Genomic DNA, 26884 nt, shown 5'->3' on the forward strand with positions numbered 1-26884 from the left:
CCAAGGCACAGCCAGTTCATCCCACTTTAAACACACAGGTCAGGTGGGGATCTCCACAGCTCATTAGGTGCTGACTAACCACATGTGCATTCTCTTCCTCCCTGTCCCCTCCTCTCCCTCTCTCTCCTTTATGATCAGGAAATCATCAACTTCAACTGCCGCAAGCTGGTGGCCTCCATGCCCCTGTTTGCAAACGCAGACCCCAACTTTGTGACGTCCATGCTGACCAAGCTGAAGTTTGAGGTGTTCCAGCCTGGTGACTACATCATCCGGGAGGGCACCATTGGCAAGAAGATGTACTTCATCCAGCACGGCGTGGTCAGCGTGCTCACCAAGGGCAACAAGGAGACCAAGCTGGCTGATGGCTCCTACTTTGGAGGTGGGTGCTGCTCACTCACCCTCCTGCAGCCACGTCACTGCTGAGCTCAGGTGTGAGGTTCTCTGACCTCCAGTGCTCTGTAGGCATCTACTCCAGAGCTTTAGGCTCCAGCTCCGAGCTCTTGGCTCTTACTTTGTTGGCTTATCTTTAATAAGCAAGCAGCTAATAGTTAAAAAGGTTATTTATTGCAAAGTACATCAGTCTCAACAGACAATGCAAAAAGCAATGGCAAAGCAGCTGGCAATAAGCAATAAGCAATGGCTGGAAGCCCTGGCAAAAGCCAATGGCTAAAAGCAACAGCTCTCCCCAGTACAAACTCTTATATAGGATTTTCCCAACAAGCTCAGACCACCACTCTTTAACCTATTAGAATTCCAGTTTCTTAGCACACCACGTTACACATACAATTTAATCTTGTTCTATCCAAGAAATGTCAGCAATATTCTTGCTATAACTCTATTGTGACTAAGTCCTGTCTACAGCTGTGGGCCTGGAGCCTCTATTGAAGATATCAGTGTGTTTCAACCTTCACTAGAACACTCACTGCTATTGTGGCATTTGAAACCTTTCACTTATTAAAAGTATTACAACTCACCCTAAAATTACTGACTTACTTCTACTTAAATGTCTACTTTATGTGAGAGGCTTAATATACTTCAATCCATCCAAAGGCTTTAATTCAATCCCAGCACTCTGATTTCTCTGTGAAGAATTCAGAGACCCCTGACTCACTGACTCCAACACTCAGGCATTCCTGGATCCTCACAGGACTGACCCCCAGTACCTCCTCCTCCATCTCTGAGCATCTTCCCAGAGAGGGGATGGTGCAGGGGGAGGTGACTGGTGGGCACTGCAGAACCTATGTCATAAATAACAGCAAAACACAGCAGGGAAACTTGGTTCTTGCAGCTTCATTTCTTCCTGACAGATGGGTGAAGCTGAGAAGCTAAAGGTAAAAAGCAGCCTGTTCTCAGTTCTGCAAGCACATTCCTACTCCTGCCCTCCAGCATCTACCACATGAGGGGCTGCATAAACACAGAGGGAAAAACAGTCCCTCATCTGCCCTGCCTGTGGCTCAGCAGAGTGTCCTGGGGGTTGGCAGGCAGGCAAAATTTATGAGCAGCAGAGCTCTGAAGCAGTGGGACGAGCAGGAGGCTGGGATGGATTTAGGGCATTGCTCTCCTGAGAAACACCAAGCCCCTTCTCCTGTCAGAGCCCATGCAGAGCTCAGCCCCAGATGGGGCAGGTTGCAGGACAAGCTCTGACGGCACCACCTTTGATGTGCTGCTGAGGGGAGACAGAGCAAAACCTGCCTTGCCTTCCCTTCTGGGAGGCCTTTCCTCTAAAAAAATTACTATTATGCATTTCCCACACTCTGTTGCTCCTGGTTCACGTGAAACCATGTCTGCACCTTGCTTGGGTACCAGGATTTCTCAGGCTGGTATTTGGAGTTGGAGGGTTGGAGTCAGGATACCCTGGCTGGCAGATGGGGTTGAACTTTCCATGACATTCCATCACAACTTCTTACACACATGGCACTGTCTCCTAAGCATCCTTTCCTTGGAAAGCAGCCTAGGAGCACACTCATAACCTCATGGTGCTGCTGCACCAGGGCTTTGGGTGGGCTCAGCATGAATCCAAGGAATGGTGCAGGAGGATTGGCACCCAGCACACACAGGGAGCACAGTGCTGTCACTCTGCAGCTCACACCATCTGTCCTGAAGTGCCTGTCCCTGCTGCCCAGACTCTGTGCAAGCAGTGGGAAGGCAGAATTTGGGAGCTCTCTGTTGAGTGTTCAAGGAGCTGTGGTTGAATGCAGGGCTTTGTATTCTGTAACCAGCTGAGCACTGAGGAGTGCATGACTGCAGTGTAAATGTACCCTGAGCTGGGAGGTGACACTGATGTGGCTTTTCCTGACAGTGCTTATGGCATAGACATGAAAACCTTTGAAAACTGTGGAAAGACAAGTGTTCCAGGTACAGGGATCAAAATTACAGCCAGGCACCAGAGGCAGAGATCAGCACAGAGCCTCTACAAACCTAGAGAGAATTGCCTTCAATGAGAGCATGTTTTGACCTTCTGCTCCTGGTGCCCACAAGAAGCTGGAGAAACACAGCTCCTCCAGTGTGAGCACACATTGCTGCCCTTTGATAATCCCCCAGAACAATCCCTGTCTGCCTGACTGGACCACCAGAACCCCCAAGGGGCAGCTGTGTGTGGCAGCTGCCCCAAGTGAGCCTCTGGTACTTTGAAATGTTGGTGCACACACAGAATAATAACTCTGGCTGCATTTTCTGTGGGAGGGCAGTGCAGGGAGGATTTCAGGCAGGGTTGCAGAGTGCTGTGCTGTGCCCTTGCTGTGTCTCAGCCTCTCTCTGCTTGCAGAGATCTGCCTGCTGACCCATGGCTGGCACAGGGAGGGCTGCAGGGAGGGCAGTGCAGGCAGGGTTGCAGGGAGGTTGCAGGGTGCTGTGCTGTGCCATGCCCTGTCTCAGCCTCTCTCTCTGCAGAGATCTGCCTGCTGACCCGTGCCTGGCACAGGGAGGATTTCAGGCAGGGTTTCAGGGAGGTTGCAGGGAGGTTGCAGGGTGCTGTGCTGTGCCATGCCCTGTCTCAGCCTCTCTCTCTGCAGAGATCTGCCTGCTGACCCGTGGCCGGCGCACGGCCAGCGTCCGTGCTGACACCTACTGCCGCCTCTACTCCCTGTCCGTGGACAACTTCAACGAGGTGCTGGAGGAGTACCCCATGATGAGGAGAGCCTTTGAGACCGTGGCTCTGGACAGGCTGGACAGGATTGGTAAGTACAGGGGGCAGAGTTTCGTTCCTTCCCTGCTGCCTTGGCAGCCCTGCTCCAGGCTCGGTGCTCACTTCTGGGCTGGAGTTGGGAATGAAGGAGATCCCAGCCTGCCCCTCCTTATGCAGCTTCAGCTCCCTCAAGGACCTCAATCTAAAGCTGCTGGATGTAAGTTTAGGTTGGATATTAAGGATAAATCCTCTGTGAGGGTGGGAGGCCCTGACACAGGGTGCCCAGAGTAGCTGTGGCTGCCCGTGGACACTAAAGTTTGGACAACCCTGGGATAGTGGAAGGTGTGCCTGCCCATGACAGGGGGTCTGGACAAGATCACCTTTAAGGTCCATTCTGACCCAAACTATTCTGGGATTCAGTGATTGTTACAGCTCACAGTGACCCTGCTCCATGTCCTGTGGGAGACACAGCCTGTGCTGCAAACATCCTTGTCCAGGTGTCTCTTCCCCAGGTAAGAGCAGGATAACATTCCTTGGTCACAGCCAGAGGTATTAAACAGAGAGATGAAGTGACTTTTGCAAGGTCATGCAAGAAGGCTGCAGAGCTGAGGAGCATTTTGGAGTCCCAGTCAAACTCCTTCAGCTCCTTATCCACCCCTTCACAGTGCTTGCATTCCCCCTGTTTCCACATGGAATGCTCTGTAGAGCTCTGAGCAGAATGCAGAGATCCAGGCAGGTGGTGAGGTGAGGGGGTAGGGACTGAGCTGGCATCCCAGCAAGGGGTACAGTGCCTCTGCAGCTTCTCCTGCCAGGAACATTGGATTGTGTGCACCTCATTACCTGCTGCAAATCACCCCTGCCTGCCACCCCTGAGGAAAAGGCTCTGAGCTGAAGACACAGTTTGGCAAAGCCCAGACTAATGAGGCCCTGGTGGCAGTGGCAGTAGGCCCAACACTTGGGTTATTTCAATGAGGCTGTACAAACCACAGAGAAAATGTAAAATCAATGCAGGGATGGGCCAGCTTGGCTTCATCTGAAGTTCTGCAGGGCTGGGTGCTCAGTGCTGCTCAGCTTTCCAGCCTGCTGCTCTCTGGGGTTGTGGGATCAGGTGGGCAGAGCATCCTGTGCTCAGTGCCCCTGAAATCCATGGAAAATTCTGACCCAGCACAAAGCACCTCACGTGCTTCCTTCCCCAGAGAGCTGCCTTCCCCCAGACAGCTGCAAATGTAAGCAGAAGGTCAGGAGGTAACAGAGAGCAAGTGGAACAACAGGCCCTTTGCTGCAGGGCTCTGCCACTGCCCCCCTTCCTTCTGTTCTGCTGACACTGTCAGTGCCCATGCACTAAAGTCCTGCTGTGCCCTGCTGTCCCTGGCACTCGCCCTCGAGAGCTGCTGCTCCCTTAACTCCACACCTGAATTATTGTGAAATGGCTCCTCCACAGCCCTCTGGGTGCCCAGCTCTCCTTGGCTGTAACTGCCCCACAGAGCCCAGGGCAGCTCTGGGCACCCTGCTGGAGCTGGCAGACCCCATGGAATTCCCTGACTTTATAAACAAGGCATTTCCTCCCTTCCTCTGCAATGTGCACCATCCAGAAGGAGCAGTGCAGTAGTTCTGTACCTGTGTGTGACTTTTGAAAGAATTCAAGGTTACTGCATTCTGCTGAGACTCTCTGGAAGTGCAGGAATCATTCTGGAGGACTGATGCTGAGGAACAGCAGACCTTGAAAATCAGGGATGAACAGAAGCATTTTTGTTCCATTCCCATCCAGTTCAGGATCTTGCACAAGGAGGAAGCAAATGGAAGCTTCTTTCCAAGCCAGTGGTGCATTCCCTGGCTCCCTTCTGCACAGGTGACAGTGTCCTTGGGAAGCCCAGGGTGACAATGTCCTTGGGAAGCCCAGGGTGACAATGTCCTTGGGAAGCCCAGGGTGATAATATCCTTGGGAAGCCCAGGGTGACAATGTCCTTGGGAAGCCCAGGGTGATAATATCCTTGGGAAGCCCAGGGTGACAATGTCCTTGGGAAGCCCAGGGTGATAATATCCTTGGGAAGCCCAGGGTGACAATGTCCTTGGGAAGCCCAGGCTACCCTGAGTGCAGGAGATGATTCAGAGAACTCTGTCAGTGTTCTGGTACCAGGATAAGATCCATCCAATATTCCCCCTGTGCACTGAGGGAGCAGGGAGGAAATTCTCATCCCATGGAGAGATGTTTATGGGATTTCTGGCCATTGGGGGTTTGGAGAGCGTGGTCTAAGCTTTGTGGGTAGCAAAATGAGCAGGCAGGTGTTCAGCCCATGCAGCAACAGGAGCAGGATTGGTTGATGGAGGTGGGATGAGGCACTCCCATGGCAGAACTGAGCAGTTTGAAGCAGTGTGTGGGCAGAGGGGAGGGTGGAGAAGGAGAGAAGCTTTCACCAGGGTCACCCTTAAATGGGGTTTGGCAGTGACTGGCACAGGGGGGTCACTGAACACACACACACACACACACACATCTGCTAAAGCCACAGAAAATGATCTCCTGAAACACACTCAGAGTATGCACACAGACTGCCTGTGGGGAGAGGAGAACCTGACTATAGCTGGAAGGTGAGGGAGGCCAGCTCTGAAATTCTGGAGGGATTCATCCAGACTGCAGCATCCCAGAGTGACAGAGGGACTGGGACTGCAGCTTTGCAGTGCTGCCCTTTGCAGGGCTGAAGGGACAAATCCCAGCATGGTCTGTGTGCAGCTCCTGCAGCACTGCAAGGTCAGGCTGTGCTGGGGACACACAGCTCAGAGCTCCACAGCAGCCACTGCTCTGTGCTGCCATCTCCACACTCACCCCACTCCTGCTGTGCCCTGTGGCTCTGGGGGTGCTCTCTGGGCTCATTCCCAGCAGAAGCACAGGATAAATCACCCTGGATGTCTCCCAGCCCCAGCTGCACTCCCCTGGTTTCCCTGGCACAGCTGATCATGCTGAGGCTTTCCAAACGTGCCTGATATTTACTGGAAATGGTTTGATCAAAGCTCCTTAGGTTTGTGTCAAGTTGATGGAGTGATACCAGTAAAAGCCTTAGAATGATTTTTTTTGTTGTTTTTTAAACCAGAACACTCAATTTTCCCTTTGAAATCACATTACACTTCACTGTTTTCCTGAGCCCAGCTTTCTTCTATTAACTGTTTCATTAGACCACATTTTTCTCTTCTGTTTTGCCAAGAAAATATCAAATTTCTCCTCCAGAACACTGCAGAAGATTACTGAAAACATTCTTCCAGGCATGGAAGGGGAGAGGAATTTTTCAAAACCATTTTTCAAAATTACAACTGGTTGGCAAACTGAAAAAGTAATCGACTTCCCCATTGTAATGAATTGCCTCATTTACATGATGTTTCCACATGCCAATATAAACCCTGTGGAGAAAACCCCACCAGCCCCACATGGGAACAGGCCCAGAGCAGCCAAACTGGGACAAACATTCCCTGGCAGGGCTGACAGAGGTTCTGCAGGAGACAGAAACCAACAGTTTGACTTTGCTTGGGCCAAGGTAGATAGTGAGATAATTCCTCCTGCTCGTGGGGTTGAGGAAACAGCTCCCAGCCCCTTTTCCTGCTCTGGATTCCTTGCTGCAGCCCTGCTCAGAAGGAGGGAGGGGGTGCAGCTGATGAGTTTGGCTCTGGGGAACCCCCTGAGATGAGGTTCTGTCCCCAGCCATGCTCAGTGACCCGCAGGGACCAGTCCTGTGTTCCTGCTCAGCCACGGGGAAGCTTCATCAGGAGAAGGCAAAAGGGCTCCTGGTCCCCTGCAATCCAATCAGGGATGCTGAGTTTGTCCTTCTGGGATGTTTATCCCACAGAAATTAAAGTGTTGGGTGGAGTGAGGTCCTGAGATAAACAATCCACCCAAAATCACTGCTGAAGACTCCAGACAAACTCCCTGAGACACCCCAGAGCAGAGGAACCTTCTGCAGCCACCCCAGCCCCAGCTCCCCTCCCTCCCTCTGGGCTCTGAAAACTCCCTCTTTGCCTCACTGCAACAATGGGCTAAATAAAGAGGAAAGGAAGATATTTAGAGCCTTGGAGATGTTCAGAGCAAAGCTCCTGGTGCTTTGAAGTGGAGTGGGGTATGTAAAATTATGGAAACGAAGCAAACAGATGTTGCTCCCCTAATTAAGAACTGCAAAGTCGGATTTTCCTCAACTGTAGATAGCACACAAAAGAACAGGGAGAAAGGCTCATGTGATTTCATAAAAGGAGCCAGCACTCAACAATAATTCTTCTATCAAACAATCAAAATTAGCTTTCTGTTGTTAAAATTCTGCCCAGACACAGGGGAAATTAGCTGTGACTTTCTGTTCCTTTCTCCTTTCAGTTCTCTCTGAGCCCACTGGCTGCACTTTAAGAATTCGGGTCATTAAATTGCTTTCTGAATTTGCATGCATTTGAAATAATCTAATTTTATTAGGCTGCCTTCTGCCCTGGCCTGCTGTCAGCGTGGCTGCTCCCACCACTCGGGTGCTTCTCTCAGGTCTGCACTGATTATTCCTGGCACCAAAGGCTGGGTTTGCATCCTGGCTGCACATCCCAGCTCTGCCCTGGGGCTGTGCCTCCCTAGCCAGGGGTTCCGGGTGTCCTGAGCTGTCTCCTGTGGGAATTCAGCCCCAGAGGGACAATTCAGCCCCAGAGGGACAGTTCAGGCAGTGGCAGCTCAGGCACAGACCCAGGCTGGGCTGGGGCTGCTGCCCTGCCCCAGGATTTCCCAGCTGGGAGGAGCTGCTCCAGGGAACAGAAATGAACTGGAACAGGGGATTCAGAATGATTCTGAACCCCCAGAGCATGGACTCTTTGCCTTTTGGAAGACTGCAGGTGAGCCCCCACTGAGCTGCATTCTCTGCTGTGGGGAGGTTTCTGCTCTAAATTAATCAGCAAAGCCAGGTGGATCAGCTCTGAGAGCATCCTCAAACACTTCCCAGCCCTGCTCTGGAAACTCAGAGTGACTTCCCTGAGAGCCTGGCTGTAAATCCATGGATGTGTGAGCTCTGACAGCTGCCAGGGCAGCTCTCTCTGCATCCTGTCCTTCCTCTCTCCCTTGCTGGATCCTCTCCACTCTGGGGGTACCTTTGGAATGGACAATTCCCTCTCTTTCCTAGTGGAAGCCTTCCTCCCTGTACAGCTCAGGCCTGCCTCTGACTGCTTCCCTCTCCCATAAACTGAATTATCCCCAAATACATATCTCTGTGCACAGCCAGAGCACAGCCCCACTGCTGCAGGTCCAACACACACTGAATAATGTTATCTGATGAGTCCCAGCACAGCTACACGAAGCTCTTCCCTCCCACTCTTCACACAGAACTTTGCAGAATGGAAAAATAAATGGAATATGTAGAGCTGGGTAGGCTATGACTCTCCAGAGGGGTGAGGAGCTGTGGCATTCCTGAGGCTGGGACACCCCCAGGGCTCCTGGCTCTCACTCATCACTGCAGACTGAAGCCAAGAGGAGCCTTCTCCTCGAGAGGCACCAGTGCCAAGGTCCCTCACGCCCTCCCAGAGCCCTGCTGGAGCTGACAGCTGTGACAGGACACGCTCTGGGACACTCTGGGCACGCTGGCACTGTCAGCTGCTGCTCTGAAGTGTGGGCTGGCTGCAGACAGCTCCTGGAGTGCCTTCAAGGCAGAGAGAGGCCCCCAAGAGGAGAGGTGTCACTGTGAGCAGCTCCTTCTTCGTGGGATTAAAAAAGAGGGTTGAATATTATTTATAGGGATGTTGGAATGGTAAAATGTTACCTGAGCAGGTGGGGTGTCTGGGGCTGTGTTTTCCCCTGGAGTCACAGGAGAAATGGCACTGCAGGTGAGCAGGGCTGCCAGGTGCCCTTCATTAAGCTGAAGGAATTTACATTTCCCCATGGCTGGTGAGTTACTGACCCCTTTCCTTTGGCTAAACACAAAATACTCTGGGTCTGGGCCTTGGCTTCCAAAGAAAAGGAAATTCAGATACTCAGCTCCTGCTGAAGTCCAAGCTCCCACCCTGTGCTAGGGAGCACTCCCAGGTGTGATTCACCTGATCCACCTCAGACAGGAGAGACAAACCACACTCTGGGTGCCTTTTTCTCTCTGCTGAGCAAACCCAGATCCCCACGCTCTGCTGTTGAAGGGAGAGGTTTCCAGGCAGAGAAATGCACAAGTGGCACTTGAACTTTGATTCCTGAAGGACAGTTACATTTGTGGCCATTCAGGTGATGAGAGAGGACACCACACAGGAGCACCCGTGTTCCCTCTCAGGACTTGGATAAGAAGCCCCACGTGTGCCTGGGCTGGGAATTTGAAAGGAAGCTCTGTGCCAAAGGACACACCCTGTGCCACTGTTCACACCAGCCACAGGCACTTTTCTCCTTGCTCCACGAGGTCAGCAGCCTCAGATCAGTTCCTGTATCTCTATCTATAGTTTTCTCCTGATGGCCAGATCATCCTGCTCCTCTCACCCATGCAGATCTCTGGGGGTTACTCACCTGATCATTGAACAGACCTGGGACTTTATTTGGTTAAAGTGTAAAATTGCACTGCTAGAGTTGCTTCCATTCAATGTCATCCATTCCCAAGATTCCCAAGGGAACAGCCCCAAAACATCCCAGCTCCCTTTCTGTGAGCATCATTGTCCCTCATCCCTGCAGAAGGGATGAGGAGCTGAGGCTGGCAGCAAAGGCAGCACAAGGACAAGCAGGGATCTGTGGCAGAGCTTGGCACTGCTCCCAGCTGCTCTCCTCCCTGGCTCACCTGGCCCAGGCCAGCCCTGCCTGGAGGCAGCACAGCCCAGGGGATTAGTCAGGACTAGGCAAGCAGGGATGGAAACCCAACAGCATCTCAGCTGCACAACTATGATCAGTGTCCTGGTTTGAGGGACAGGTGTCTGCCAATAAAGGCAGGAGCTTCTCTTTGAAATGGAAAATGTAAACCCCCTCCCTCCAAATTATTATTATAATTTTGAAATTAAGGGGCTCTCAGGCAAAGATATGGGAATTAGGAATAACAGTTCTTTACTAAGAAAATAGAAATGCAGTATGACAAAGAACAATCCCAAAACACTGTCAGAGTCAGAATCCAAGCTGACACCCGTCAGTCAGTCAGGGTGGTGGCAGCAGCCCCATTCAATGGTGGCTGCATCCTCCTGCAGTGGCAGATGTGGTTCAGCTGGAGCAGTGCTCCTGGAGAAGGTGCAGTTTCCTCTGAAGGTGCAGGGATGATGTGGAAAGGTCTGGCTTTCCTCTGGAATGCAGTGGAAAGAAGGTGCCTTGGTGTCCCAAATCTCAGTTTTTCTCTAGGTAGGAAAGGCTTGGCTCCTGCCCTGGCTGGAGCATCTGCCAGTGGGATGATGGAATTTGATCAGTCCCACAGTGGGACTGAATGGGGCAGCAGCAGATGATATCTCCTGGAGGGAGGATGGGCTGTGGAAAGATAAAGATGATTGCCCCAGCTGGTTTAAAGCTGGCCCATTAGCAGATAATATGTGCCAGGAGATCAGGGGCACTGCCCCACCCATAGATGGGGACAGAATACACATTGCTGGCCACATCAACCCAACACAGTCATGAGCTGGCAGGCCAGAAGTTTGGGCACAGCTATTTTTTGTGGCTTATTTATAGACAAAGCTTTTAAAAGATCTACCACCGTAGTATATTGAACAGACACTCTCATCCTGCAATAATATCACAAATTATATTTAGAGGCTGGAATTGTGTTGGCTTTTCTTTGTTTTTTTAACATCTGCCATGCCTGGAGGAAACTCAAGGCATCTTTAATCCTGACTTAACTGGGATCCTTGTATCAAAACATATGCAAGTGGCATTCAAACAAAAAAAAAAAAAAAAACAAAACAAAAAAAAACCAAAAAAACAAATGCATTGCAAACCACGTGGCAAAAAAATTCCTGAGGAAAATGAAAACAAGAACTTCCTCTGGCTCCTAGGAGGCTTTCAGCTCTCACCAGTGACCTTGCTGTGGGTGGGGAGGCATTTCTGGGATGTATCACAGCACATGGAGCAGTGGAGAAGCATCCCCCTTGCTATTCCCAGGCACATTTGCAGCCCTGGGTTTGACAACATTTCACCACCTGTGCTGGGCTTACTTTCAATGAGCATTTAAGTGGTGATGTTTTACAAGTGCAAATACTTGTGGAAATCTAATTTTAAGCTCCAGTAGTCACAGAAAGCCAGTTTCAAAGGCAGGCAGGAACAGAATGGTGTGACTTACGTAACAGGGCACGGCAAACCGGGGCGCTTCACCAGCGCTGCCAGACGGAGAATTACTCACTGCAGAGAGCACAGCACCACTGCCACACACCAACACTGCTCACAGCCCTACAGCCTGGGCAGCAGCAAGGGACAGGGAGTGCTTTCACCAGGGATAAAGTGAGCATTGGTCAGTGATCAGCTCTTTGGGTGTCAGCCTTCCAGGTCCGAGCCCGTGGAGTGTCACGTGTGGCATTCTGCAGCCTGAGGAGTTCTCAGAGCCTGGATTTAAGCAGGGCCACAGATCTTTGTAGCATCCCAGCTCCTGTCAAGTGATGGGGATTAATCCCTTCCTGCTCAGTCCAGGCAGGACACCAGGATCAATTCCCAGTAAGAGCAGAGGTTCAAGGATACTCCTCAGCTCTTTGCCAGGGGTCTGTGTGCCTGACAGCTCCTTGCACAGCCTGTGTTCTTGCACAAGCTCTGCTGTGCCTGGCCATGGGAAGGGCTGGGCTCAGCTCTGGTACCCATAATGAAACAATTGCAGTCCAGCATACAATTAGAGAATTCCTACACATGCACTTCCAGCATCTCCAAACTTTGCTCACCTTCAGGATCACATCCTTTCCAGGCTTGGATTTTCCTCTAAGTGGAAAACAAAAGCCTTACTGACTTTTTTCTCTTTTTTTTTTTTTCTTTTCTTTTCTTTTTTTTTTTTCTTTTTTTGATTGGCAGTAGGTACACCAGCAGAGCACTGAGCATCCCATCCCCTTCCCCACAGCAGCCACATCCCAGGTTCACAGCCAGAATCAGAACTCTGGCAGCATTTCAGTGCAGCTCAGCCCACTGCAGCTTTACTCACAAAGCCCTCAGAGCCACCCCCTGTCCTTTGTGGGGTGACAAAGGCTTGATTTGAAAAAGGGGAGGGAAGGAAAAACCTTCAGTGTGTTCTTGCAGTATCTGCAATTACAGTCAGATTGCTCCTTCCTTTTTTATGGGCTTGGCTCAGATCAGTTTCTGCTGGTTCCTCCTGCAAGGGAAGGGAATGCTTGGGAACAGCTTCCTTTGTCCCTGAGCTCCCTCCTCAGCTGCTATGAAATCACCTCTATTCTGAATGTGCTGTACTTACTCACTGATGCTTTTCATGGGGGTGTTTCTGTGCTTTCCATGCTTTGCAGCAAGAACTGAACACATTTTACCTTCCCAGCATCACCATGGGGGTGACTGGGATCTCACTCCAGTTTTAAAATTTTTTTTTAATTGATGCAGGAATTGTTTCACCTTTTTCTGGTGGTGAATTTGGAACTCAGTGAGTTATGTCCAAGACTCTGCTGTTTCAGAGTGGCTTTTTAGGAGACCAGGGGGCCACCTTCCCTCTTCAGTGGCATTCCAGCTCTCTCCTGCCAGATGTTTGATTTTCCACTTGCCTGGAGTAAGAGGCATGTCCTTAAACTCTTACTCTTTTATGTGTTGCACACTTAAAAGCTACATCATGCACTGAAAAAACCAAGCAACCATCTGGATGTCATCTAGATGTGCTTCAGATCATAAAGATCTGAGAGCTGCCTGGGTGGGATCAAAAGGAAATTCCTCTGGCTCTGTCCCTCAGCCCAGGAGTGCATCCCTCCAGTGCCAGGTGCACTCCCAGGCTGGGCAAATCATTCCACTGCATTTTCCAGCCCATTGCAAGGGCAAAGAGCTGAGTTAACTTCTGGCTGCAGGCTGGGAATCCAGCTGGAACATTCCCTACAGCTGGGGCTCCAAGGGCACAGCTGAGTTCAGACAGGAGCTGCAGGATGCCTGGGGATCCTACCTGGCCCAGCTGAGCTTTTCCAGCTCATGAAGTCAGAATAGAATAGAATAGAATAGAATAGAATAGAATAGAATAATAGAATAGAATAGAATAGAATAGAATAGAATAGAATAGAATAGAATAGAATAGAATAGAATAGAATAGAATAGAATAGAATAGAATAGAATAGAATAGAATAGATAGAATAGAATAGAATAGAATAGAATAGAATAGAATCACAGAATCATTTAGGTTGGGAAAGACTCCAAGATCATCAAGTCCTTACTCACAGAGAAATTTCCTTTCAAGTGAACCCCTAACTCCAAAGTGACCAAAGCACCTGAGACAGGTGAGGAAAAAAGGTGAAGCTGAAGGAGAGTGGCTGAAGACTTCACTGGATTTATATTTCTGAGGTTTTATTCTCTTTTTCTAATGGAGGCTCAGGTGCAAAATGGGAATTTTCCAAATCCATCAGCTTTTTGCTGGCATGCTTGCCAGAAGAGCTGTTCCTCCTAAGGATGCATGTCCTGTTGGGCACAGCTGTGTGGGACTGGGGCTGTTTGTTCCACAGAAGCAGGAGATGGGGTGTTTGCCTTGGTCAGCCCAGTTTTTATACAGTTTTTTTAGCCTGCAGCAGAGATCTTTGTCTCCTTTCATCGTTCTGCATATTCAAGTGGTTTTCTTTCACTGCGTTGGGCTGGACAAAACCATATTCTGGGAGATGGTGAATTCTGACGAGGGCAGGTTCTGGTTTATGGGAAGCTGACATTCAGATGTATCTTTCCCAATGGCTCTGGTTATTTTAATCAGCATTCAGGTGTATTTTCCCGATGGCTCTGGTTATTTTACTCGTGGGTGCTTGCCGGGCTCTCATGGTTTGGGTGTTCCCTGCCCTGCTTTTGTTGATGTTACACTGCTGTGATGAGGCAATCTGTGTCCTTTCTGTCCATGGTCCTCCTTTTGGTTTCAGAGTTTTCTTTATTATTCCATTCATACAAACATTGCTCACTCCTCATTATTTTACAACTTTACACGAACTCACATTGTCTCATATATTACAACAGGCAAGAAGAACTCCATCCTGCTGCACAAAGTGCAGCACGACCTCAACTCGGGCGTCTTCAACTACCAGGAGAACGAGATCATCCAGCAGATCGTGCAGCACGACCGGGAGATGGCTCACTGCGCGCACACGGCGCAGGCCGCGGCCGCCGCCTCCACGCCCACGCCGGTCATCTGGACGCCGCTGATCCAGGCCCCGCTGCAGGCGGCCGCCGCCACCACCTCGGTGGCCATCGCCCTGACCCACCACCCGCGCCTGCCCGCGGCCATCTTCCGCCCGCCCGTCTCCGTGCTGGGCTCGCTGGGCCAGCAGCCCAGCCAGACGCCCAGGCAGCAGCTCAAGAGGTTCCAGTCGCTCATCCCGTCCGCCGGCCCCTCCGCCGTGGGGTCCCCGTCCAGCACCCCGTCCCAGCTGCACACGCCGGGCGCCGAGACGCCCTCGTCCTCGTCCTTCCACATCCAGCAGCTGGCCGGCTTCTCGGCCGCCGCCGGCCTGGGCCAGTTCCAGGTGGGATCCCCTCCGGGCGGCTCGGGCCCGCCGGGGCTGAGCGGCAGCTCGGCCGTGGGGCTGAGCCAGTTCCAGAACGCAGCCTCGGGGTCACCCCTGCAGCAGCAGCAGCAGCAAACGCAGCAGCAGCAGCAGCAGCAGCAGCAGCAGCAGCCGGCCCTCTCCAGCAGCGGGTTTGGGCACTTCCAGCAAGCCACAGCCAGCTCCCCGTCGACATCCCTCACCCAGCTGTCATCGAACTCTCCCCCCAGCCTGCTGAACCAGTTCCAGCCCGCCACAAGGCCCCTGCAGGCGGGACAGTCGCAGCAGCTCTCGGGCAGCGGGACCCTCGGGGGAATGAACCACTTCCAGCCCCCTCCTTCTTCCAACTCTCCCTCCTCCAGCCTCAGCCAGCTGCCGCAGGCCCCGGGCGGGCCGTCCGCAGGCCCGTGCCAAACACATCCAAGTGCTTTAGCATCCCTGACTGGAACGATAGCCCAGCTCCACCAAGAGCGGCCTCCCTTCGCCTCCGCCTCCCCGCTGCAGCAGCCCGGCGTCGCCTCTCCCTGTTACACGCCTTCCGGCCTTAGTCCCCCCAGCCAGAGCCCGGCGGCGGGCAGGACTCTGCCGTGCGGCGCCGCGGGCTCGCAGGGCTCGCTGCTGCTGCCGCAGCCCGCCAGCCCCCCGGCCCAGCCGCCGCCGGGCCGCGCCGCGCCGCCGGGCCGCCTCAACCAGGACATCAAGCTCATCTCTGCGTCCCAGCCCTCCCTGCCGCAGGAGCTGGCGCAGACGCTGGGCCAGCGCGGCTCCCCGCACTCCTCCCGAGAGTCCGTGTGCAGCTTCTCGCCGCTCCCCGGCGGCGGCGGCGGGCTCCTGGGCAGGCCCTGCAGCTCCGTGCCCGGCCGGGTGGCTCTGCCGCGCCAGATGTCCTCAGGTTCTCTGCCGCACCCGCTGGTGCTCGGGGCCGCGGGCGGCCGCAAAGAGTCCATCGTGCTCACGGGGGATCTGGAGCCCGTCAGGTCCAAGCTGCCCTCCAATTTGTGAGGACTCCTGCAGGAGCTGCTCCTGCCAGCTCTGCCCTTCAGTTCTGATGAGTTCGCCGAGCAGTTTTTTCCTTTCTTTCCCCCCTGCTCCACTCCTGCTTTTTTTTTTTTCCCCCTCCCTCCATTTCTTTCGTTTAGGTTTAAGTGTGCTTAGAAACAAAGACAAAACACATGGAAAAAAAAAATAACCAGGTATTCTTAGAGCTATAGATTTTTGGTCACTTGATTTTATAGAATATTTTAATACGCAGGAAAAAAAAAAAAAAAAGGATACGAGCAAATTTAATCCAACGAGGTAACGCACAGCCGGGGCGTGTGCCTGAGCTGGAACATGTGAATGAGCAGCCATAGAAGCCACCAAAAAAGGTTTTCCTGTTGAGACAGAGACCCAAGCTTGGCGTGGGCCATAGAAGGGGCCGTGGTCAGGCTTGGGGCTGGTGTTTGTAGAGCAGCCCTGGCTGGCCCCAGCTTTGCCCCAGCTGTGACCCTGGGGACGCAGGGCACAGCACACATGTCCCTCCCTCCCTCCCTGCCAGCTCCCCTCCTGTGCTCAGCAGGACACAGGAAGGGGCCAGTTCACTCCTGCAGACCCCTCGAGGGATTTCCCAAGGGATGAGGTTTGGGTTGGACTCCAGCTGAGAAGATGAAGGTGACCAGGAGATGGACAGGCCCCAGCAGATTGCCCTACCCCACTGATGGGAACAAGGAGCAATCCCTGGAAAGGCACAGGGAGGGCAGGGGTGATCCCTCTGTACTTTGGCCCGTGGGCAGCACACCAAGCAGAAGGCCCCAACCTTCAGCCTCTCCAGGCTGTGTGCAGAGCACGGGAGGGATGAGGGAAGAGGCAGCTTGAAGGTCCCCTCTGTCCCTTCAGTGTCTCAGTGTCCGTGGGTCGCTGCTCTGAGCAGAACTAGGAAGGGCTGAGCAGTGGGGTGCAGTCCCCAGCCCTCCTCCTCCTTAGCCCGGGGCAGTGTGAGGCACCAGGACAGTTCTGGAGCCCAGCTAAGATTTACAACTCTGTTTTTACCATTAACACCAGATCAGCCCAGAAATTTGGCCAGCCGTGGTCTGTGCTTGTCCCCTGCTGGGGGAACCGAAATCCTTTGATTTCACCAGCAATAAGAGCCTGCACCTGCTGGGCTTCCCCTGGCACCTGCAGCGTCACCAGGCACACCTGGGGCACCTGGAGCTGGCCTTGGGGCTCCCTGGCTGGGGACACCCACAGTGGGGTGGGGACAGAGCAGCAGTGAGAAGCCACAGCCTTTACCTCTAGGGCAGACATCTCCTTTTGTGCCACTTCATCCTTCCTCTCTCTCTGTTTGGGGTTTTCTTAGGCCAAGGGGTGTCTGTGGCCACCTCACTGTCCGAGTCAGGTGCTCAACTTTTCTAACCCTCATTGGAGACACATCCAGCCTCCCTCTGTCCCCAGCTCTCCAGGGGACGCAGGGCTCCATGCAGCAGTGCCAAAAACTTCCCCCCCCCAGCCCCCAGCTCCCAAACCCTGGCTGACACTTGTTTTTATACCGAGTTGTCTGTAGAACTCTCTGCCACGTGCCTGCAACCTTGATTGTTGCATTCCTGGGCACTCCTGCTTCACCCTGCTTTGGTGGCTCCAAATTCAGATGTGATCAGCTTTGGTCTTCCTTAAAGGGTCAGGGGAACTCTGGAAATGCTTTTTCTACTGGCTCCATGCAGCTCTGCCTGTGTGAGCGTGGTGGGAGGGTGAGTGTGTGTGTGTGTGTGTGTGTTTGTATAGATTTTATAGATGTATCTATATCTACACACCTGCTTTTCTATCTGTAGGGTAGTCACACACATCTGTAGTCTATTTATGCACATGTGTCAGCACACACACACACACACACACACATTTATATATATATATGTATATCCTAGTTTTAAAATACATGTCAGTTCTGGCCCTCCTGCAGGGCTGATTGGCAGGTGACAATTATAACCTCTAGATCCTGCTTTTCCAAATATGTACAGGTTCATCTTGACACAGGAATTGAAGCAGACTCGCAGACCCTCCCTTGTTTTCAGAGGTAGAAGGAAGACTCACAATATCCTTTTCAGTTTTTTGGGGGGGTTTTTAGCAAACCTTTCCCCTATGTGCCAGAGGGATCCTGGCCAAGCAGCTGGAGAGCTTGGGGGCTCCAATGTGGGGAAAGGGCTCCAGCCCTCCTGGGTCCTGTGGCCACACTGGGGCCTCCCAGACCCTCAGGGGACACCCAGGGCTCCCCAGACCCTCAGGGGACACCCAGGGCTCCCCAGACCCTCAGGGGTGCCCCCTCCCCACTGTGGGACACCCTCCCTGGCTTTGCTTCCCTCGGGGATCTTCTTTGGGTTTCCAGCTGTCAGCACTGCAGTAGCCAACATTGAGTTATTCTGACTGGACCCCAGTCAACACTAGGCTTGTCTCTGTAGATGGAACTATATTTATTACTATTATTATTATTATTATTATTATTATTATTATTATTATTATTATTAATTTCTTTGTTTCTTTTGGGGGGAAGGGAGGGGAAGAGTTCTAGGGGTGGGGTTTGCAATATAAAACACACAATAAAAACCTTAGTAAATAAAAATGTGAAAAACGCACCCCTCTGACTTGCTGTTTGCTTCACATGGTGAACTCCAGGCAACACAAGACCAGCTTTAAAGAAGGAAAACCCCATTTCAGCCCTTTGCCTTGTCCTGTCTCTATTTTCCTGCTGCATTTGGAGCTTTGGCAGGGTTTACATCACTTCACACATTCTCTATGTTCATCCACTGACAAGAAAAGTTTAAAACTTCCACCCACACCTGAAGTTTCACCAGGCCAAGGGAGAAGTCTGGCAGTTGCTTTGCATGTCTCAGAGGACACTTGGAAGGCCTGGCTGGTTCAGCACATGGTCCTCACTGCAAGGACTTCAGAGTGCACTGGAGTGATCCAGCTGTGGGGGAAAACATCGCCAGACACCAGAGCCAGGCCACTGCCCATCAGGGGGATGGGTTTGCCCCCTCATCACCACTGCCTGCCCCACAGAGCCTCAGGATCCTTCCCCCAGGGTGGGGAAAGGCAGGAGCAGCAGCTCTGGCTGTCTCTCCCTTTGCCCAGTGCCAGTTTGGGCAGGGCTGGAATTCATGGGAATTTGATCCTTGTTGGGAGCCTGGTCTGGCCTGTCTGCCCACCCCCTTGAGAAGAGCAGTCTCTGGCTTTGGGAGGAGCAGCAGCTCCCACACTCACTGTTCTTGCACCCTCTGGGAGGTTTTGGGGTGTCAGAGCCAGCAGAACCCAGCAATTCCCAGCAGTGCTTTCCCAGGGATTGTCTGGCCCCAGTCATCCCAGGACAGGAAGGAAAGTGGTGCCAGGGCCACAGGGAGAACAGGCTGGGGCTCAGCTCTTGGCAAAAGGTTTTTCCTCCTCTCTGCAGCCTCCCTGATGGAGCAGCAGCCTGGCAGGGCAGTCACAGCCACCACCAGGGACACCCTGCCACGCCTCTGGGGTGTCCCCACGCTGGGGCTGGGGTTGTGCATGCCCTGGCTGAGTCCCATTTCAGCTCCTCTGCAGTTCCAGGGATCTCCCAGCACTGGGCATGGGACCAGCAAGCTCAGGTGCCCTGCAAGGTGCTCCTGGGAATATCCAGAAGGAGAAGGGAGTTGCATCTTTTTCCTCCATGCTAAAGGAGCCACGAGTAAGTTGGGGATGACCCCTTAAAGCAATCAATACATCAGAGTGTGTGTTTTACCTAAAATAAAGAACACCAGGCAGATTTCACCCCCCCAGCCTCAGGGCTGAGATATCCCTGCCACCCAAGGCACTGCACAGGAGCTGCAAGCCATGAGCCACACTCTGCATCCCTGATATTCTGTGGGAATATCCTTTGGGAAGTGGGAGATGGGTACAAAGCAATGGTCTCAGCCATGGCCAAACCACAGCTTGTAAAAAGCAGGTGGGGGAGCTCCTCCAAGCCTCCCACACCCTGGGACAGGGGTGACATCTCACTGCTCACACCCCTGAGAGGTGGCAGGGGACTTTTCCAACACTTTGGGAATACCCTGCTGCCAGAGCTGGAGTGGGGCTGCTCTGCAGGGCCCCAGAGCAGCCTGAGACTGGAGAGGCAGTGAGGGCACAGCCCCTGCCAGCCAGCTCTGCCCTGCAGAGCCATGTCCCCACCTGGGACACGGACACACAGCTCTGCAAGGCAAGGTGGGACCAGCTCCTGAGCTGAGGGAGGGACAGGAGGGGCCAGGGTTGGCTTCTCAGCAGCCTGGCAGGGAGTGCTGGGGTCACACTTGGAATAAAGGCTGACCAGGGGTTCTGCTTTCAACAGGAGACAGAGCTGGCAGCTGGTGAGGCAGGACCTTCCCTTGGGAATAATTCCTCTGGCCAGCACTGCATCTCCAAGGCCCAGAGGGCTCATCAGCACCACGGCAGTTCCAGGAGAGGGGAGGGCAGAGGGCAGAGGATCCCAGGAGCCAGTGCTGCCCCTGTGCCAGACTCTGGGCTGAGGGATGCAGGGATGGACCCCAGGAGCTGGGATGCACAAATGAGCAGCCCCTCCTCTGATGCCAGAGTCTCTCTCTGCACATACTCTGCCCCTTGCAGGTTTGCTCTCAGGGGCTGGAGGTGATTCTGCAGCAGCTTTTCATCACCTCTGCAGTTCCTTGGCCATGTTTGTCCCTTGCCCCACACAGAGAAATGCTCCCATTGTGGTCCCAGGTTCTGTGTGTGCCTCTGGCCCAGTTTCTCAGCCCAAATCTACACTCAGAAACCTGCAGAAATTAAATGAAGCTGCTCAGGCACGTTGAGAGTGGCACTATCAGCTTCTGGCAGAGGTGCAGCCCTGGCTGGACGCTCCTTTTCTGGCAGGAGAGAGCCCAGGGACAGCCCAAGGTCCCCAGGTCAGAGCTGAGCATCTCGCAGTGTCCAGCACAGACTCCGTGCTGGAGCTGCAGCTGTGCCAGCTCTGCCCTCCCTGCAGTGCACGGGGGAGCACAGTGCCTGTCTGTCCGTCTGTCTGTCCGTCTGTCTGTCTGTCCGTCTGCCTGTCTGTCCGTCTGTCTGTCTGTCTGTCCGTCTGTCTGTCCGTCTGCCTGTCTGTCCGTCTGTCTGTCTGTCTGTCTGTCCGTCTGTCTGTCCATCTGCCTGTCTGTCCGTCTGTCTGTCCGTCTGTCGGTCTCTCTGCCTGTCTGTCCATCTGTCTGTCTGTCCGTCAGTCTGTCAGTCTGTCTGTGTGTCTGTCCGTCTGTCTGCCTGTCTGTCTCTCTGTCCATCTCTCTGTCCCTCTGTCTGTCCGTCCGTCTGTCCCCCCACCCGTCCCGCTGCCCGGGTCCAGCTGCAGGGGTCCTGTCTGTAAGGAATAAAACCCCAACGACACAAACTCTTGGTTAAAGTGTTGGTTTACTATTAAACATCAAGTGTTAACAAGCTCTTAATTAAAGTGTTCGCTTCCTATTGTGACAACTGATAAAAGATTCGTGTTAATCACAGAAGTTTTGGGGTTTGTATAAACCAGAACGCTTCCACCTTTATGCTGCTGTTCCAGACAGGGTGCCCAGAGCAGCTGTGGCTGCCCCTGTGTCCCTGGCAGTGCCCCAGGCCGGCTGGACAGGGCTGGGAGCAGCCTGGGACAGGGAAAGGTGTCCCTGCCATGGCGGGGGTGGCACTAGAATGAGATGGGTTTAAGGTCCCTTCCATCCCAGCCCTTCTGGGATCCTCTGGGGGGCTGCAATGGTTCAGTGTTTGTGATGAAAGCTGTTGGCGTGAATCCCCCTGAGCTGCTGCAGAAACGCTTCTGCTGAGATGAAGAGAGTGTTGGATCAAACCCAGTCTCAGTTCAGCTGGGGGTGGCTGGTTGCCCAAATGTATTGCAGGTGTTTGAGGCAACCCTTGGTTCTGGGTCCTTGGAAAAACCGGGATTTCCAGCGTAGCTCCTCGCTGGGCTGGCAGCATTGCCGAGTCCCGATCCCTTGCATGAGCTCCGCTCGCTGCCGCGCGGCACCGCTGCCACCTGCTGTCCCCGCGCTGCGCTGTCACCCCGGCCCTGGCACTGCCCGGGCACAGCGGCCCGGCCGCGGGGCTCCACCGCCCCCGGAGCGCTCTGGGTGCCGCAGAGCCTGGGGCAGCGCCTGGGGGCGGAAAAGGAGGCTCGGGAGAGACCTTGCGGCTCTGCACAACTCCCCGAGAAGGGGGGACAGCTGGGGACAGTCGGGCTCTGCTGCAGGGGACAAGGGACAGGACAAGGAAACAGAGCTGTGCCAGGAAGGGTCAGATTGGACATTGTGAGGAATTTCTTCTGGGACAATGTGGTGAGGCACTGGAAGGGGCTGCCCAGGGATGGTTGGAGTCCCCATCCCTGAGGTGTCTAAGGAATTCCTGAACGTGGCACTCAGTGCCCTGGGCTGGGAACAAGGTGGGGTTTGGGCACAGGTGTGACTCGATGGTCTGGGAGCTCTTTTCCCACCCCAGTGATTCCGTGTGAATCCTGGACTGGTCAGGGCTGGAAAAGCTCCATCCCAAACCTACAGCATCATCCCAACCCTACAGCTTCATCCCAAACCTACAGCTCCATCCCAAACCCTACAGCTCCATCCCAAACCCTACAGCATCATCCCAACCCTACAGCTCCATCCCAAACCCTACAGCATCATCCCAAACCCTACAGCTTCATCTAAACCTACAGCTCCATCCCAAACCTACAGCATCATCCCAACCCTACAGCTCCATCCAAACCTACAGCTCCATCCCAACCCTACAGCTCCATCCCAACCCTACACCCCCTGCCACGGGCCGGAGCTCGGTGAGTCTGGACAGGGTTTTGGGGTTTATCTGCTCTCCTGTTTTCCATAGGAAATGTTTCCCTGGCCCCCACCAGCTCTGGCACGGCTGGGCTGCCCCTGCCCTGCTCCAGGGCATCCCTCCGGGGGAATTCCAGGGTCCTTTCCCCCTGGGATGAGAGGGGGAGGGAAGCAGTGACCAGACACTGGGGAACAGTGGCACAGGCTGGCCCTGGGCTGAAATCAGCACAGGGGTGCAATAAGGAGATCAATGACTGCACTTCACAATCCAGATACAGAAAGTGCAGTATCCCATGGTTATGGTATTGTTTTCCCATTATTTCCCAGTTTATTAAGGCTATTATTTGTACTTTCACTGATTTGAAGCCCTTCCTTCTCTGCTTGCTAATTAAAAGGTGTTAATTTTACTGTGGAGCTTTGAAATAGGGAGGCAGGAAAATGCTCCAAGTTCAGTGTCTGCACAAAACCTGAGGGAGGGAGAACAGTTCTCTTCTTTCTATGGAGAACACAACCCACAGAAAGGAAAAAAAGGGCAAGTAAAACCCCAAACCTGGTCACTGCACCGACCACAAATAATTAAACAAACTCTCCAAGAAGCCCAGGAGTTGATTGGATTAAAAAAGTGTATTGGATGCCCAATACAAAATAATAAACATGAAGTTATTAAAAAAAGCCATAGAGGATACAGCAAATACTACAGAAAAGCAAAAAAATTGTACAGAAAGGTCGACATCTACAGCAGTCCTTGAAATTCTTCTACATGAGAATCATAAAACAATGTACAGGTTTGGTTTGTTCCTTTTCCCCAAATGTCTGAGGGAAGCTGTCACTGCACAGCTGGACTATGACACTACAAGGATACACAATGTTCCAAAGTTAAAATCACAGGATATGTAAGAAAACGTAGCATTAAAATGTGAAAAAGTGCAATACAGATTGTACACTGAATTGAATAAGTTTTTTTTTCTTTTTTTTTTCTTTTTTTTTTTCAGTTTAACCTTAAAAAACCAACTTTGAACAGTTGTTTTATCATTAAAAATATTCCCCCTCCCCAAATTCAATGACAATATTAACATTCATGGTGTTCTACATAAGGAATATTCACAAAGGCCCCCAGCTGGGAATACTGTGTGTGTAGGATGGCATTTCTTTGGGTATAGGTAAAAAATAGGTAAAGGAGCAGGTCCACACCCTCCTTTCAGGCCAGGGGGTGGATATTCTTCTTTAAATACATGTTCTGTAGCTTTTTTTGCCCTGAATTGTACTGATTAAAAGTCCAAACATTAATTATCCAGGTGGCCCACGGTGCTACAATTTATTTAATTCCCTCCCCTCCCTCAATAATAAATAAATGCAGGAAATGGCCCAGAAATGACAATACAGGGTCCAGGAAAAGAAAGGAAGTGATCCCACCCCCAATCCCTGCTCTCCTCAGGGATTCTGTGGCTCTCCCTTCTCCCAGTGACAGGACAGGGAGCTTCAGCTTCAGTTCAGAGGATATGGCAGGCAAAGTTCTTTTTGCCATTTCAGTGGAAATCTCCTGGCAGAGGCACAGAGGGGGCTGAGCTTCTCAAATCCCAGCCCCCAAACCATCAGCAAGTTTGGGATTCCTTTCATCCTAGAAGTAAATTGCACAGGAATTCATTGGCAGCTGGTTGGGGTTTCTTTTTTTTTTTTCTTCTCTCATTTTACTGAACTCCAGCCCTTTTTTTGAATGCAGAGAAGGATAGAGCCAGGCAAGCACACAGAGAGAAGGATCATCCCTCTTCCCTCCCTTCCCTGGAGCTCCCTCTTCCCTCTCCTCCCTTTCCAGACAGGTCTGTGAGCAGCACCTGGGTCACCAACACTGGGTTTGTTTTCACATGGTTTCCAAAGTGTAAAAAAAAATACATTTTTGCCTTGTTTTGTGTCTGAAGAATCCTTCTGAGCAGGATTCCTGTTGGGATGGCCAGGGACAGGAACAATGCTGCAGGACACTCAGAGCTCTCCAGGCAGGATCTGTGTTGGGAATGGGAAGATCCTGGGGTTCAACCCCAGCCCTGCAGACTTGCTGAGCTCTCACCCTGCACTTCCAAGGCTACTGATCCATCTTTAAACCAACAACAACAAAACAGCTGCCAAAACAAGCTTCCTGTAGGGTCACCAAGACAGGAGAGCCCCAACTCCCAGGAGGAATTCTCTGGATGTTCCTAAAGAAGACTCTCCCTGCACTCAGTGACCAGACACACAGTACAGCTGAAGATGTTTCCTTGTTCTTCAGTATTCCCAGTCACTGGAAAAAGACAGGAAAACAACAGGAATGAACCCTCCCCAGTATCCCCTCCCCTTCCCCAGCTACTTCTGCCCCCACTCAAAATATTGAAACTGCACAAAAAGCGACAAACAAGGCTCTCCAATTACACCTCAATTCAAACAGACTGGGAATCTCACAGTGATGAGAGGAGAAAGTCAGGCTTTTAATAATTATAATATAAAAATAATAAAAAAAAGCTTACAAAGAGCAGTGCAGCATCCCAAAAGGCCATGGATTAACTGCCAGAAGGGGACGTAATTATACTCAGGATAAAAACCAAAACAGAACAACCCACACTGGCAATGAATTTTCATACACAATAGAACAAGCAGTCAAACCTCAGCCTAGGCTGTGGAAAACAACAGTTTCTCCCTTTGTTTTTTTTTTTATTACAATATTTTTTTTTTCCTTTTTATAAAAAAAGATAAAATAAAAACACAAATAAAATTGTACATAAAATGCCAATGTCCAACACTGAAAAGGCAGGGCAATCACACCACTGAGACAAAACCTGACCAGAAAAGAACTAATGGCGAGTCCACTTTGCTTTGCTTTTGTCCTGCTGGATGCCAGCCTGGATGGCCTGGCCCATCCTGGAATCCTGCTGCAGGACAAGGGCTGGCACTCGGGTCACCTCCAGCTGCTTCCTCTCCTCCTCCCTCCATTGCTGTCATGTGCTGTCCCTCTTTCTGGCTTGTTTGCTTATGTTTTTTCCCTCTGTCTGTTTTTTTTCCTCTGTACAATTCCTTGTGTTCCAAGGCTGATCCGAGGCTGGCGGCGCTCGGTGGGGCGGTCACGCCGTGGTGATGGCGTTGAGGTCCTTCATCAGTCCTTCCAGATGGGCCATTTCTTTGGTCAGCTCGTCTGGCTCGTAGCTCTGCAAACAGAGACAGGGTCACTCTCACAGCTGGGGCACCCAGGGACACAGCAGGAACCCCAGGGACACAGCAGGAACCCCACTCCCTGCTGCAGGTCCTGACCCCGACCCAGGAATGAGCACAGGTGGATTTATTGACCATTACACCATTAATAGCTGTAAGATCCCTCTTTTCCAGGTCCACTTGTGGCTCAGAGCTGCACTGATCAAGCCCTGTTCTGTCTCAATCCCTGCCTTTGAACCAAAGCAGGATGCTGAGAAGGATCTTCCCAGCTTAGCAGGAAAACAGGTCAAAGGAATCACTTCAACAAAGCTGTTTTGGGATCAGGATAGTTGCTAAACCCATTCATTTTTAGGCTCAGCTGTCTCTGACCCACCTCCAAACCCTTCCTGAGCAATTCCTTCCCAGTCCTGAGCAGCTTTCACACACAAACCTCCTCCTTCATTTCAACAGCAAAGAATTTACAGTTTACCAAACCTCTGCACTGTACAGCAAAGTCATCCCTGTCCTGTGCCCAACACATCATCTGCCAACTCCTGACTGGGATAAAGAGCAGCAGCTGGAAGTAAAGATTCCTTAAACTCCCTCCTACAGGTTCTCCTAAAAACCCAGAATTAATTCAAATCACTGAACCCTATATTTCAACTTGTAATTTACATTTTAAGATGCACAGCTGAACCCGTAATTTAATTTAACTTGGTCTTTTGTGCTGACTCTACTCTTGCACTAATAAATTAATGAAGAAAGTATTAATGGCTCTATTTAAATATTACAAATTAGTTGAGGAGTATGCATTTGGTACTGACCAAACAAAATTAATAAAACAGGAGGGACAGAAGCATAAAAGGGCACCAAGATAAAGTTTCCAGACCAGCACATGTAGAAATAAAATCAGGAGAGTAAAAAATATGTGACAAAAGGACAATGAGGAAAAAAAGAAAAATAAATTCCAAATGAGCATTTCCTGTAGCAGGATGCACAGGGAATATTTGTATATTAAAAGGTGACAAAAAGGCCACAGGAGCAACTCCTGGGCTTGTAGTTTGAAAGGAAAACAGAGTGCTTCATACCCAAAACATTCCTTAAAAGCTGCTTCCAAAGCAGCCCAACAGTTAGCTGCACCCTTCCCAAAAGTCAGGAAACTTTCCTGTGAGAATTTACAAACATATTTGGGATGATGGCTTGGAACACACTGACATTAAAGTGTGCAGTGACAGTGGGGATG

General features: G+C 51.8%; 2 protein-coding genes across 8 annotated transcripts in view; one reads left to right on the forward strand and one right to left on the reverse strand.

Annotated features, from left to right (window-relative positions):
* The window catches only part of HCN4 (hyperpolarization activated cyclic nucleotide gated potassium channel 4), a gene marked incomplete at its 5' end in the record, with an annotated part of 94354 nt that extends 78240 nt beyond the window's left edge, over positions 1-16114 (forward strand). The window contains 3 exons of the mRNA XM_079317559.1: positions 139-379; positions 3012-3176; positions 14178-16114. Of these exons, the coding sequence (XP_079173685.1) occupies positions 139-379; positions 3012-3176; positions 14178-15706 (1935 nt within the window). The 3' untranslated portion in view covers positions 15707-16114. The remainder of the gene's footprint in view (positions 1-138; positions 380-3011; positions 3177-14177) is intronic.
* Positions 16115-23093: 6979 nt separating this feature from the next.
* The window catches only part of NEO1 (neogenin 1), a 153930-nt gene continuing 150139 nt past the window's right edge, over positions 23094-26884 (reverse strand). For all 7 annotated transcript variants that reach the window (XM_079318359.1, XM_079318356.1, XM_079318361.1 and 4 more), the window contains one exon: positions 23094-25658. In XM_079318359.1, the coding sequence (XP_079174485.1) occupies positions 25575-25658 (84 nt within the window). In that variant the 3' untranslated portion in view covers positions 23094-25574. The remainder of the gene's footprint in view (positions 25659-26884) is intronic.

Source organism: Erithacus rubecula, assembly GCF_903797595.1.
Source record: "Erithacus rubecula genome assembly, chromosome: 14".
In the NCBI taxonomy this organism is placed as follows: domain Eukaryota; kingdom Metazoa; phylum Chordata; class Aves; order Passeriformes; family Muscicapidae; genus Erithacus; species Erithacus rubecula.